Source organism: Thalia democratica, chromosome 6, assembly GCF_965202585.1.
Source record: "Thalia democratica chromosome 6, ktThaDemo2.hap1.1, whole genome shotgun sequence".
Classification (NCBI taxonomy): domain Eukaryota; kingdom Metazoa; phylum Chordata; class Thaliacea; order Salpida; family Salpidae; genus Thalia; species Thalia democratica.
The window spans coordinates 2,750,862-2,765,622 of NC_139170.1; the positions used below are offsets into that span (position 1 = coordinate 2,750,862).

General features: G+C 24.6%; 2 protein-coding genes across 2 annotated transcripts; both read right to left on the reverse strand.

Annotated features, from left to right (window-relative positions):
- Nucleotides 1-662: 662 nt before the first annotated feature.
- On the reverse strand, nucleotides 663-9,795 carry LOC145837831 (persulfide dioxygenase ETHE1, mitochondrial-like). The gene is made up of 10 exons (XM_082945284.1): nucleotides 9,665-9,795; nucleotides 9,196-9,250; nucleotides 8,204-8,293; nucleotides 7,616-7,670; nucleotides 6,795-6,949; nucleotides 6,515-6,596; nucleotides 6,083-6,130; nucleotides 2,815-2,904; nucleotides 2,333-2,449; nucleotides 663-867 (listed from the first exon to the last, which is right to left on the reverse strand). Exons 1-10 carry the CDS (start codon nucleotides 9,736-9,738, stop codon nucleotides 794-796), a joined length of 840 nt encoding a protein of 279 aa, XP_082801410.1. The 5' UTR covers nucleotides 9,739-9,795; the 3' UTR covers nucleotides 663-793.
- Nucleotides 9,796-12,863: 3,068 nt separating this feature from the next.
- On the reverse strand, nucleotides 12,864-13,982 carry LOC145838077 (leukocyte elastase inhibitor A-like). The gene has a single exon (XM_082945613.1). It carries the CDS (start codon nucleotides 13,980-13,982, stop codon nucleotides 12,864-12,866), a length of 1,119 nt encoding a protein of 372 aa, XP_082801739.1.
- Nucleotides 13,983-14,761: the final 779 nt, after the last annotated feature.

The window sequence follows — 14,761 nt, forward strand, 5'->3', positions numbered from 1 at the left end:
CATCAGTTATCAACTCAAAAATATTTAAAGAAAAATAAAGCAATTTAAGTTCAAAATAAGTTTAAATTACTGAAGACCTAAGGCAAATATTTTGATGAATTTTTACTTCGGTTTTTTAATTAAACAAACCGCCCATAATAATTTTTATTTTAGTCTGACATCTAAATGACTTTGAAAAAAAAAAACAATAATATTTGTTTATGGTTTTACGGTCTAAAGAAGTAATAAACGTTTTAAAACAAATAAAATACAAAAATTACTACAAAACGAAACATAATTTGTATAAAAAAAATTATTTTAAATTTATCTTCTAATCTTAATATTTCATTTTACTGTTACTTTCATACAACAACTTTGCATAACTGTTTGTAAAATTGATTTTATTTTAAAAGTAGTGTAACATATCATGTACAAAACATTACAGTAACAGTTTAAAGAAAAATTATGATAAATTAACTTTAATTTTGCATAAAATATTTAAAAGAAAAAAGAAGATACCAAACTTTGCCAAATAACACTTGTCTTGTCTAGTTTTTTTTTTGAAAAATTTATATTTTTGTGTGATTAAATAAGAAGTAAACAAGTAAGATTGTTTAACTTTTTTTGAAAAATAAATTGTTTCCTTAGAACAAATAAAATTTTTAACTTTCGTTTTTGCTTTTTGCAATTTTTTTTTATCTCATAACTCATATCATTTGTAAGCTTAATTACAGTAATAGTAGTACAGTAACAATTATGCATATTAATTTTAACATAACTTCAATTACATAGTTAGTTATTACTTGATTAAAATCTATTTATAATCTTCTTTTTCAATTACTTTTTTAGTCATTTCTCCACAAGCTAGATTTGCTGGAACCGCTACATCTGTTAATTAAATAGATGTGTTAATTGAGTATCTCTGTAAATTCAATTAAAAACAGTTTAAAAAAATACAGTAGTGAAAAAGTAGTCAACGTAATATAACTGTAAGTGAAAAATGTTAACAAATGTATCTATATATAAAGATTTTACATGTGTTAGTAATAAGTATATTTTTTAAATAAAACAAAATTTATCTACAACAACAAATTATGAAGTTACTGTTAATAAATATTTTTGTAAGTATAGATGTGGCCACTACAACTCTTAAATAAGGTAAGTATCTCTGTAAATTCAATTAAAAATTTGAAAAAAACACTAGTTGTTAAGAAGCAGTTAATGTGACATATCTGTAAACATAACATAATTAAAAACAAATATGTATATAAATTGACATACTTGTTACTAGTTAACATGTTTCTAAACAAAATAAAATTATATATAATTAACAAATTACAGAGTTATACCAAATACCGTTAATAAACATACTTTTAATTATAAATTTGCAACTTAACAGTTAAATTATTTGTTATTAGTATATGTAGGTGTATATCAGGTTTTCCCAAAATTTTTTCATAACGGCCCCTTCTTTCATAAGATTTTTCGAAAAACTACCCTTGCTCTCAATCATCAACTCCAGACTATCTAGTTTAAGTTTGAAATTATGGTCTTTTGTCCCCCCCCCCCCCTTTACAGTTTACGGTCCCTAAATTTTCCATAATTGCTAGTAATTTTTTAAATACCTTTAAATACGCCTGAGACCTTTTTCTCCTTGTTGTCATCCACTTTAGAATATCTAGTATAGGTTTTTTTTTTTGTCATGGCCTCCTATAGCCCTTTTAAAGCTTATGGCCCCCTTAACTTCTGAAATGACCCCCCAAAGGATCCATATGACCCACTATGGTAAACCCTGGTGTATATATACTATGAATTATACCTTTAAGTTTTTCAAGAAATAATGCAGTCGTAAAAACTAATTTAAACATTACCAAGCTTAAAAAATAATGTTTTAACACACAGAAGGGAATTTAGAATACAAAGTTAGTCTTACATAACTTATTACTTATCACTCTTATAAATTGTAAAAAAATATACATTTATCATTTGATTTTGAAAAACGACAAAAATTTAGATTAGATAGTAAAGTATTGCTAAAGTAATTTACATTTATTAAGCTAAAATTTTATATATATTAAACTTATGAATTTTAATAATGCAAGTTTTAAATTCTGAGTCAACACAAAATAGTGATCAATAATGTATACTTGTTATTTGTAAAACAAACCATGAGTTTTGGATAGGCAAGTTTTAAATTCTGCATCAATAGAAAGAATTTATTAGTAAACTATATATTTTTTAATATTTATTACCAACCCATAAGCTTTGGATAAGCAAGTTTTAAATTTTGAATTAATACAAATAACTCATTAAGAAAAATAATATTATATTTGCAACATTATTAACAACAAACCCATTAATTTTGGATAGGCAAGTTTTAAATTTTGCATCAATACAAAAAATTGATCATGTGGAAGACTCAATCTCGGATTCAATGTCTTTTCTTCTCCTACGCTTGTTTTCGTGAATCCTTTTAAAAAAATAAACATATTCATCTAATGGAGCACAAATTTTGAAAACTAATTAATATATACATAAAATTGAAAGACTTTTATATGAAAAAATAAAAATATAGTAAAAAAGTAAGAGTGTACTAAAAACAAACTTTGAATTATAAAATGCTATTTATAAAATTTAGATGTAATGCAGTAGATTTTTTTTAAATAAAACATCAAAATCGTAAAAGAAGAAAAAAAAATTCTAGTTTTTATATAAGTAATTATGCAGCAAGTAAATAACGGGTAATTTTTTTTTTCAATAATTGTTACAAAAACATACGTTTATAAAAACACTTTTTATATAAATTCTAAAAACTATTTATTAAATCAAAAATACCTCTATAATCATGTCCAGGGTATATTGTGTAATCATCTGGTAATTTGAATATTTTGTCATGGACTGAATCGTATAAAGTATTTGCACATCCTGTATAAAAATTTAATACTTTAATTAAATTAAAAATAAGACAAATTTGAATATTTTGTCATGGACTGAATCGTATAAAGTATTTGCACATCCTGTATAAAAATTTAATACTTTAATTAAATTAAAAATAAGACAAATTTGAATATTTTGTCATGGACTGAATCGTATAAAGTATTTGCACATCCTGTATAAAAATTTAATACTTTAATTAAATTAAAAATTAGACAAATTTGAATATTTTGTCATGGACTGAATCGTATAAAGTATTTGCACAACCTGAATAAATCACTGTTTTATTTTATATAGAATTATATACACAACCTTAATATATCTTAGTTTTTTTAATGACCTAATCACATAATGTAATAACACATAAATTGATAAACTTATTAAACTGTTAAGTTTTTATCTTATCATACAAACAAATTTATAGTTTTAATTATGTAATAGAATTTTATATTGCATATGAAAAAAAGAATAATTTAATTAGTATGTCATACAACACAAAAGTATTAGTATTTATAACAAATTTAAATAATTAAAAACGTTACTTACTTTTATTATCGTAATCATAAAAATATTTACAAAATCACTTTAAATAAGGTCTTTAACTTTCTAATTTATATAAACAGTTAATTTAGTACAATATAGGAACAGAAATTTACAAAATGTCTTTCAAAAGTGAAATAAAAATTTTATATTTATAAATATAACTGCAAAAACACTCTGCATATAATTTAAAACAATTTTCTTTTTGAAACAACTGTATCATAAAATTAAGTCGCAAACTTTTTATTTTTAAATCTCAACCATATACTTTAATAACAATTAGATTGTAAAAGTATGACAAAACTAAGTTTACTACAATATCATAAGTTTAAAGATTACAAAATTAAATACAGTCTACTTTTAAATATAAAAACTTTAAACACATTACACTATTAGCTTTTGAACTTAGAGGAATTCGAGTAACAAAGCTGTACAAATTGTAAAAATAATTGACCATGAACTTTGTCTATAAAAACTTTTATGCCTTTAAGCAGTTTACTGTTTACTTATTAATTTTTTATATTAATTAATAAAACGGTTTAAATAAATGTTTTGGGGTTATGATGGTTTTATTAATTCTGAATTTTCACAATTACGTTTTAAATTGTTTTTTCCCTTAAGTTTTTTTACATTAACATTAGCTTTATATTCGAAGGGGGTCACATTATGTTAAAAAATTATTAAATTTACCTATTAATTTTAGTTGTAAATTTTCACTTGCTATTTATTTATTTATTTATTTATTAGTTTGCTAACATTTGTGCGTTAGCCTTAAAATACACACTACCATTTTTTGTTACCTTGATTGTTTTTATCTTTATGAGTCGGACAGTATTTCTTAGTATAACATATTTATAATAAAAATATACATATGTAGAAACTGTACTCAGTATTTATAATTAAAAATAAACAGACAACAACTTTAGAAAGCTTTTAAAACTAAAAAGTTACAAAAAATTAAATTAACAATTTATGGAAGTAAGAAAGGTATGGATCAGTTATTAGACATAGAATTCTTAAGCTTATTTCGAAAAAAATATAAGTTCTACTATTGAAAGTCTTGTAAAAAATAATTTCAGCAAAATATAGCTAGAAGTAGAAGCTAGAAAAGTAGAAAATAAATATTTTAAGTCCACGATTTTCGCTACTACAATAAATAAAAGTTAAACAAAAGTTTTTTAAAAACATTGAATTAGCAAAAGTTTAAACAGAAAATCTAACAGTAAATTAATTTTTTGAAGTAATATGTCATAAGTTGTGTAATCTGTATTTTAAGTTCTATACTTAATTAAATGGTAAGTGACAAAGGTAATTGATTAAATAGCAAAGAAACAACCAACGGCAATTGTAAAATAACTTTATATTTCGATGTTTTGTGTTATAGACTACGACTTATTTAAATAGCTGTTACCTAAAACATATATACATTACAAATTTAACTATAATTAAGATTTTTAATTAAAATGACAAAATTCTTAAGTTTATAACAAATTGAAAAAAAAATATGGACATCAGTATTCTTTCAATTTTTTGAAAACAAATTTTCTAGTTTCATTTCTTCAGTAAGATTTAAATGATAAATCTAATAGCAAAATGTGTAATATAAACTGATTATCTAGAAAGATTATTGATCAAAATTAAGGTTAAATCAATAAAAACTAAACAAATTTTTCCCATACATTTCATAAACTACTGTAATCAAACGTTTTACAGAGAAACAAAAACAAATATAAGTTTCTATTAACCAGTTAAAAACCACACAAATCAATTATCCAATCAAATTCAAGGGTCAATGTAGTACAACCAATAAAAACATTTGATATTGAGTTTACGCAAACATTGTTCTAACTTTAAGTGAATAATAGCTTCAAACGTTATTCAGTAAATATTAGTTTTTATTGTTTACTAAGAGGGAATGCAGAATAAAATTGAGTGCAAAAATAATTGCAATTAATTTTTTATTTGTTTTAATCTATATTTAACTTTTTACTATTTGTTTTAAGTCTCGTAAACTGAAGTTTAAATAACAAACAAGTTTTAAATTAATTAATTAATAAATTTCATATGTAATTAGATTTTTTTCTTGTTCTGTATATTACTTTCAAAGGAGTACGTTCTTTCAAATAATTGTATTTCAAAAATGTTTGCTAAAACTTTTTTTATTAAAAACTCTTTTCCGGCAGCTACTAGAAAACAAAAAAAAAAGTTTTCAAATAAGTATATTGCCAAATGTTTGCGGTGTAAGTCAGTATATATAAATAAGCTGATAATAAACATAGTCGTTCATTATATTTAATAATAATTTAAAAACCATTTAAAATTTAATAATATTGTTTAAGCTTAAGTTCTAATACAGTAAAAGTTTAGCTGATTAAGTTATAAAGTACTAAATTATTTGCAAGAAATAAAAGTTTTAAATTAAGTATTAATAATCTGATTGTTTACAAATTAAATATTGTAAAAACATTAAAGTAAATAACATGCATTGCTTTTTTACTTGGTAATTAATCTGTTACAACTTAAGATAACAAATTTATAGATGTATTTAAAACAGTAAGTCCTCACTATTTAAATAATTAAACTATGTAACAAAAAACAATTAGTTTAAAAAATATATATAAAAATTTACCTTGTTGAAAATCAGTTCTTCCACAGCCTCTTATTAACAATGTGTCACCTGTAAATATTTTCAAGTTACTTTATTATCACTCAATAATCATTATAAACGTTGTTTATAATAAACACTTAAAAATAGTTTTCCACCTGACATAATTAATTTTTTTTACTATTTATTAGGAGCTAGTTTTCTTAACTTTTCTATCAAATTTAAAATTTTTAAATTATTATTAAAATAGTGATATTATTAATCACTGTTATGTTATATTGATATAGTACAATTATCAAAATTATATCTAGCTTTCAGCAATTTAACTTGATAGTTTATATTTTTTATTATAGCTATTCAGTTTTATTATAAAAATTATTAACAATGTGTCAATTTTTATCATTAAGCTATTATTTATTATCAATATTACTAATACTATTATCTACAAAGTGTAACCTGTCATTAATAATTTGTTTTGATGGTTCACATAAGTCATACATCCGTTTGTATGTCCTGGTGTTGCTAATGTGTCCAGTTTCTGAAAAAAAAAGAAGTTTCAAGTTGTTTTTCAAAAGCTAATTTGTATTTTCAATTATCATAATTATTAGGGTAGTAGACAAATAACTTATCTTTAAAAACGGTAATTATATACTTTTAAATACTTTGAAAACAGGTTTTGCTGGTATCTAAGTGATGAATGTAACTTGAGTATAAAAAAACTCAACAAACAATGAACCTGTTCACCAAACTTGATAACGTCTCCTTCCTTGATCTTCCAATCAGCTTTACCACCGCTCGCTTCACTCAACACAGACTTGAAGTTTCTGCTTCCCAATATTTCCTTCAACTTACCAGTGGCCGTCACGTGATCTGCGTGAACGTGTGTGTTTACTGTGGAAAAAAATAAGAAAATATTAATAAGTTGTGTTTGAAAGATTGAAGCAATCATAAATTTACAAATTCCTGTTGAAAAAGTTTACTACGGCTTATTTACTTTAAAGGTTGACAAATTTAAAGAAACCAAAAGTATTATCTTTTTTTAATCATTAGGTATTTTATTCATGATGCAACTATATGGAAAGGAGAATTTACTTCAAGTGTTTACTGATGAGTCAAGTTTAATAAAGCAATAAAAAATAATTGCACTAAATCTTTAGAACAAATTAAGTCCTCAAAATACAACTTTGAAAGTTAATACATTCATATTTATAACATTCAACTTTATAAAACTAGACTAATCAATTTAAGAAAATAAAATTAATTGCTTATTAAGCAAGCTTATAAACTTATTTTATACAGTTGTTTATACACGTACTAAATGTCTGTGGCATCTTTATACACCTTGAAAACAAATGTTTACTTTTTGTTAACCTTTTGGAAATTATAACTAAAAGACAAAACATCATTTTTCCCTACTTAAAAAGTAACTTTTATAAAACTTTAAAACAAACACAATTATGATCAAATAAAAGTTGTATTGATTATTAACATTTAAAAACTTATAGATAACATTAATTTTAATATTCAAATCAGAGAAAGACCATGTATAAAACTTACCACCCATGCACAAATTCAAATCAAGTTCATCAGCTAGTTTCAAATCTCTTTCAACCTGAAACAAAAAAATTATAATAAGCAAGAAGTAATATTAGAAATTATTTCACTTAATTTACTTGTTATATGTTTTTATTTTAAGTAAACAAATAGAGATATCTCAACTACTGGAGGTTTACTTGAATGATTTTTTTTTAATTGAAGTATTGGTAGTTTCAGAACTTTTTAGTTTTCTAGATTTTATACATTTTATTCTAATACTAAGAACAAAAATATTTTCAGTTTAAAAAAAGTATTAGAATTTCTTTCTTGATATAATTGTTCAGAAAACTTTTAAACTTGTTTTAACTTTATGTAAACTTTTCATGAGAAGTTTTTTTAATTTAGAACTTATCTTCTTAAAGAGATTTTTTATATTTTTCTATTGCTTTAAACTGTAAACTTATAATTTGAATAATAAACTTATTTTCCTTTTTAGAGAAATAAAAAATTGGTAACTAAAAGAAAAACAAAAAAACATCATCATTTATAGAAAATTTAAAAATTATTTTTTTTAATTTTAAAGGTTTCATACTTTTAAAAACTGCTTACTTGTTCTACTACTGGGTCAATCAAAATAGCTTCTCTTGTAGCTGAACATCCAAGTAAATAAGTGTAAGTGTAGGATTGGTAGTCAAATAGCTGCAAAAGTAGTGAAATATTAATTTTAATTTCTATCCGTGAAGTTATATAACTTAATAATGTAATACTTTTAATAATTTCTATCAATATGATTTAGCGAAATATAACTTTTTAAGTTTAAATTAGTAAAATTAAGTTTTACAGTTTTCAGTCCAAGTTTAAGTTGTATTAGTTTAATAACTGAAACAAAAACATGTTAAAAATTGTAACTTAGATTTTTGATTAAAACATGAAAGTCGAATTCTGTTTGAATAAGCATCGAAGTTTGATAGTAGGTAACCTGGTATTGCCAAAATTAGTAATATATATTTTTTGTAAAAATTATAACTCACTAAGTTAATGTATAACTCACTAAGTTATGTAAAATATAGAAGTAAGTATAAGGCAAACACAAACAGTTTAATGTTTTTACTAGACAAATAGATTAAAAAAAAAACTCATCAGTGAATAAAAAATGCTATTAATATAGTTTAAAACAGGGTTTCCCAAAGTGGGCCAAGTGGCCCCCTAGGGGGCCACGAGCAGCAAAGGAGCCACAGGGGGGGGCCATGAGGCCATAACTTGAAACTTACACTAGATTTTATTGAGTTGAAGATGAAGAGCAAAAAAAAAAGCCTTATGTGTATTTTATGGTGGTTTAGAAACTTACACTAGATATTCTTGAGTTGAAGACAAAGAGCAAAAAAAAAAAGGTCTTTGGTGTTTTTTATCGTAGTTTATGAGTAATCTTGTTGAAGGGGGCCATTGAATTTCAATTTCTTTAAAGGGGGCCATTTGCAAAAAAGTTTGGGAAACCCTGGTTTAAAATAAACAAAACTTCAATGAGAAAACTTAAATTATTTTTAAATTTTAACAAGAAAATGTTTATTTGAATTAAGATTTATATTATTTAGTAAACAAACCTGTCTGAAAATTAAACTATTTGTCAAAGTGTGATTTTTCCTAAAACACTCAGTTCTGAAATAATTATGAAATATTGAAAGTCAAAAAATAATGTAAATTAATTTAAAAACTTTTTTTATGTTTTCTATATAACAGCATAAGTACAAGATTTGTGAATTTTTTATCTTGTAATCTTGATACAATTTTAATTCATGTTTGAAACATGAAAGAAACTACTATAAAAAATTTAAAATACTAATTTAAATATAGTTAAAGTAAGACTTGTTTTTGCATGCATTGTATTTATTTTTTCTAATAAAACCTGTTGTTCTTATAAATTAACAAAGATTTTTTTATATGTACTCAAAATGTATTTTCTTTTATTTAGTTACTAAAAGACTTATTGCAGGCTACAAACTTAACATTATATGTAAATAATAATAAATGTTTTTGATTAGGTTTAAAAGAATTTATGTTTAAACAACCTACTTAAAAACAGCTAGCTCTAAATTAGGCAAACTTCTTGTCCAAGCAGAGTTTACTTTTCTCATTAATGCTGCCATTTTTAAAAGCTGTACTTACAAACTTACAGTAAAAAGTAACTTTTTGATAACTGTTCTGAAAAAATATTTTCAAACTATATTAAACTGTTATAAGTATAAAAAATGGTTATTTTTAGCCTTATAAACAGTAATTGAAAAAGAAGTTTAAAAACTCTTTGTAATATAAAAGTTAAAACTGTGCTAATAAATAAATGAATAAATTGAAGCTTTTTAAACATAATGATTTGAAATAAATAGGTAAGGATGAAGAAGATAGTTAAACTTTCAATGTTAGATTTAAATGTTACTAGAGGATTTAATCTTTTTTTTTCTTATCCATAAACAACTACTTAATATTTCGTTAGTAAAAGTAAGTCAAAAAGGTACATTTATCATTGTAAGTTGTTACCCGATAAATCATTAATAATCTAAATAATTAAAGTTCAAATCATTTATAAATGTTACTATATATGTTGTGATGATGTAAAGGGGTCCAGATGACATAGAAAATAAAGTTGTAAGCTTGTGAATCAAAACCATTTACCAAAATGTGTAAGAAAATTTACTAAAAGCTTTCTGAAAAACTCTAAAGGTTTGTTTACATATAAATTATACTCATTTTTGTAGTATAAGTGTATATGTCTATTAGCCATACAAAAAAAAAAAACTTTTGATGGCAAAAAGTTTAAGATTCAAAGGCTGTTTCTAAATTATATACATACACTAAAGATATATTACTAAACTTTATATAGGTGTGGTCTGGTGCCCTAATTTAAAAAACTCTGAGTTGAAGTTGCTAGATTGAAGTTGTACAAAAATATTTTATATTGTTCAAAAACCAAAAACTAAATTTGTTAACTACTATCCTCTGTTGATTTCCTGCAGTAGGTGTTTTCCCAAATACAAAAAAAAACCTGTATCCAGGGTGGTCAGAAGAAGTTTCTTAAACGTAATAAAAAATCGACGCTGAAAAATTTAGTCATATGTAAAGAAAGAACGTTTGGTCATCGATATACCCAGCAAAATGCTAAATTTTATTTAAAAATATTAAAACTTAAGTAATTACTAATGTTGGTTTGAATTTACTTAAAACCCCACTTATAGATTTTACTTGAAATAATTCGCCTAAATTGCAACTATGATTTATATATACTCTATTTTCACATGTAGTTTTAGAAAGTTACTCAAGTGTGGAATTTTAAGTTAAAGCAAACAGACGTCTATCAAGTATTTAGGTTTCAGATCTCATAGCAACCCTTAATTTCCGACAACCCTTCTCTACAGAATAAAGCCAAATAGTACTTATAGTTGGCTATTAAACTTAAAGGTCAATTTTGACCAATTAAGACACTCATAATTGCTGAGTCATAAAAAATAAAATATCATTCTGTTGTTATTTAAAGTTTTAAGTATTATCACTTTTGTTTTTTGCTTTATTTTCAACAAACTTAAGTAAGGTGGATTAGGAATAAGGGCATAAATGAAAAAAATAACCAAAACCGTTAAAAATTTCTGACTTAGCAAATATGCAGATCAGACTGACTTTTAGGTTTATTTTTTCTCGTAATGATAGTTTTACAATAAAGAATTCTCAAAGACATTTGTCGGTCCTGCTGCAGCTCCTGCTTGTGTAGAAACAAGCAGAGGCGTCAATGGGTGGCGCACTGGAGCTGGAGCGTTCCACGTAGTCAAAAACAATAGAAGAAGAAATTTTCATTAATTTGAGATTTTTCGTCTTTTTTCATTGAATTTGATAACATGTTTAGTAATTTTTTATTATTTTATATACCAAACTATTTATACACAACTAACATATGTACCAAGTTTTACATACAAAAAGTTGTTTAAAAGCTTAATTTTTTACCACACAAATTTATTCTTACTATTTTATTTACGCTTTGATGTAGCAGGTTTCGTGTAAATTTGGTTTTTTCATCTCCTAAAAATCAATATCATCATAATACTTTCTATGATCTGAGAGATCCCACAATAATACTTCTAGCGTCTCACCAATATGAAGTATTCTTTGCAAAATCTAGGATAATCTATTATAGACAGTCAAACTTTAAAAAATATTAAAATACTATAATACATTCTAGAATTTAGTTTTTTCAATAGATCTTAAAGTTATTGTTGTATAGCTTATACTCTGAACAGTTTATAGTAAATTATTAGTAATTGTGTATTACCTAATCAGTTAACTTTGTTCAAGTTAATTTTTTAGTATACTTTCACAAGTAATTAGCAAACTATTTAAGTAAACGAGTAAAGTCTAAAGAAGAAAAATACAAAAATAGCTAACCAACAATTTATAATTATGACCAGCAAAAAATTTCATTTACTAGCAAGATATTTTAAAAACTGCTTTTTTTTCATATTCTTCGTTTTTGACCTCTAAAATATATATTCTAACCATAAATAACTAAGCTTATGTAAAAAGAAAAAAATGTTAATGTAAAAAAAAAATTTAAATACTTATTAAATAAATTATGCAACATATATTTAAAGTTCAGAACTACTAAACTACACTTTTTGAACATAATAATTTCATGTAACATTCGTGAAGCTTTTAGAACTGAATTAGTATGTGTTACAATACTTGTATTAAGTTGTAGAGCAAAAGTTTATTTTGTTAAGCTACAGCTGTTTTAAAGAACAATAGTTGTAGTTTTTTAAGACATTAAGAATACAATAATACTATATACATATTACTATTATATATTATTTTTATTTAACTGGTAAAAAGATGTTATATTAAAGTAAGTAGTATATTTTTCACGAAAGTTACAAAACATCATCTATTTGTATTGCATGTATGACAAGTAATTTATAAATGTTTCGAATTTTCACACTTGCAAGATATTAAAATTTAATCGAAATTGCTGTTGAGACCTTGTTCTGTTTTGCGTTTTTTAAAACTTACATTTATATAAAGTTATAGAAATTTACATTTAGAATAAATTTAGTACAAAATGAGAACATTGTTAAGAAACTTAGTTTATTTAACAAAATTATACAAACCTAAAAATCTCAACAAATATTCTAATAGAACTCACGAAAACTATACGTAGCAGCAAACACAGCTTAACAATACACAAGAATGAAGCAACATATACAACGATAATATTTGACTCATGAAAACTGCATTACAACGAAGTTACTTTTCCCATGAACAAAGTTTGACTTTTGAACAAAGTCATGAAGACAAACGGATGATCAACTGTGAAATGAATTGGCTCATTGACTGGAGACATAGCACAAAGAAACTGCATAGTTAATCCAGTTGTCGCTGCAGCTTCAGTTCCATTTTCATCAATCTCAATGAATGCTTTGAGGATTGCTTCGGACACGTGAAGTCCACTTGATTGCGTGGACATTGCACTAAAATCTGCAAGACTTTTATCAAAAGCGTCTTTTACTCCCAACAAACTTAAGCATTTGTTCAATTTAGCCTCATACTCAAGTTTGAATTTTGGCATTCTCAACGAAACATATTCATAATGGAAACTGCTAACATCTTTGAGGCTTTCAATAGTTTCAACGTCCAGCTTTTTAATTACACTTTTTAGACCAAATTTCTCATCAGGTAGAATTATCAGCATACTAAAATCTGGTTGCTTGTAAGGAATTCTCACACACTTGAACCCTTTTTCATCAACTGAAATGTAAGAGTAATAACTTTCCCGTCTCATCATTTTAACAGTAGAAGTTTTATTTTCTGCACTATAGAATTGAGCTTTATTGGTTTTATAACATTTGAACTTATTAAACCAATCACCTTTGAAGTAGATACAACTAACTAGAACACATGCAGTTTTAGGGTCCAATTCATTAAACAAATCTTTAATTTTTTCTTTGGTACAACTTGCAACCCAACCATTGATTTTATTTTTTGATTTGTCTGCATTGTTCTTGTAGTCTAAAGATTGAATTTGGCACTTAAATGCAGTTTTCATATCACTCTCGTACTTTGAAATCATCTGAAACGCTTTTGAAGGAAAGACAGAGTTAGCAAGCTTTACTTTCAAGCTATTAGCATCGTAATTAAGCACACCATTTAACGCTTCGAGCTTAGAAAGAAGTTCTTCATCTTTCACAAATCCTAGTGCTTCTTCAATCTGCTGCTTGGTTGTTCCATTTGAGCCTAGTAGAAGCATAGAAAGAGCAAGCGAAATGCTCAGTGGTGAAAAGAAAATGTTTTCGTTTTCATCAGTGCTTTCACAGAGCTTTTCAAAGAGATTGACATCAAACGAGTTGAAATTCATACTGATTTTAGACACAACAAACTAAACAAGCTGAAATATAATTTTATATTACTTAATTAATAAAACATTATTTAACTTTTGTGCATCAAACAATTTTACTGTTTATAAAGCTTAAGAATTTTATTAGTTTATTATAGTACTCCCTGAATTTTATTGCGAAATTTATTGATCAACTTAAAAACCTTAGAGCCAAGTATTTATTAAAGCAATTTTTATAATACTACAAAGTATTGTTGTGTAACAAAATAAGATATATATCTAGTATGTCTTTCATAATTGACTAAATTGTCAAGTAGCTGATTAAATATATTCTGATTACTAAATAAAACACGCAACTAGTTCAATATGCACAATTAATAATCCACCATAAAATAAGTGACTTACAACAATTGTTTGTATTTTTGTAGTGTTTACTGCGGATTGGTCTAACACTTTTGGCGCTAATGAGTTGTATTTCGTTTTGATTAAGATAATATGCAGAAGTTGTATATATCAAACAAAAAAATAATAAAGATCGAAATAACAAATGACTTTGGTAAACTTTAAAAACTTTCTAGTTTTTTTTCAAAGTACATGGTTATCCGACTGTGTCCTTTAGTTTTTTAATAAAAAGCTACTATAATAGTTCTTTAACGTAAAATAAATTGGTTTTCTAGTTGTGGTATATAATAACTAAGTTTTATGAATAACATTTGTTAATTTTAAATGCGAAAACATGACTTGATACTTTTCAAAATTTCTAACGTACAATCTCTCAGTGAACAGTTTTACTTGTTTAC

Coding starts and splice junctions, on each gene's coding strand:
- LOC145837831 (XM_082945284.1), bottom strand. CDS start 9,738: ATGGCAGCATTAATGAGAAAAGTAAACTCTGCTTGGACAAGAAGTTTG. Junction 6,597..6,794: donor TTATCAAGTTTGGTGAACAG/GTTCATTGTTTG, acceptor TTTTTTTTTCAG/AAACTGGACACATTAGCAAC. Junction 868..2,332: donor TGCCTATCCAAAATTAATGG/GTTTGTTGTTAA, acceptor TTTAATTAACAG/ATGTAGCGGTTCCAGCAAAT.
- LOC145838077 (XM_082945613.1), bottom strand. CDS start 13,982: ATGAATTTCAACTCGTTTGATGTCAATCTCTTTGAAAAGCTCTGTGAA.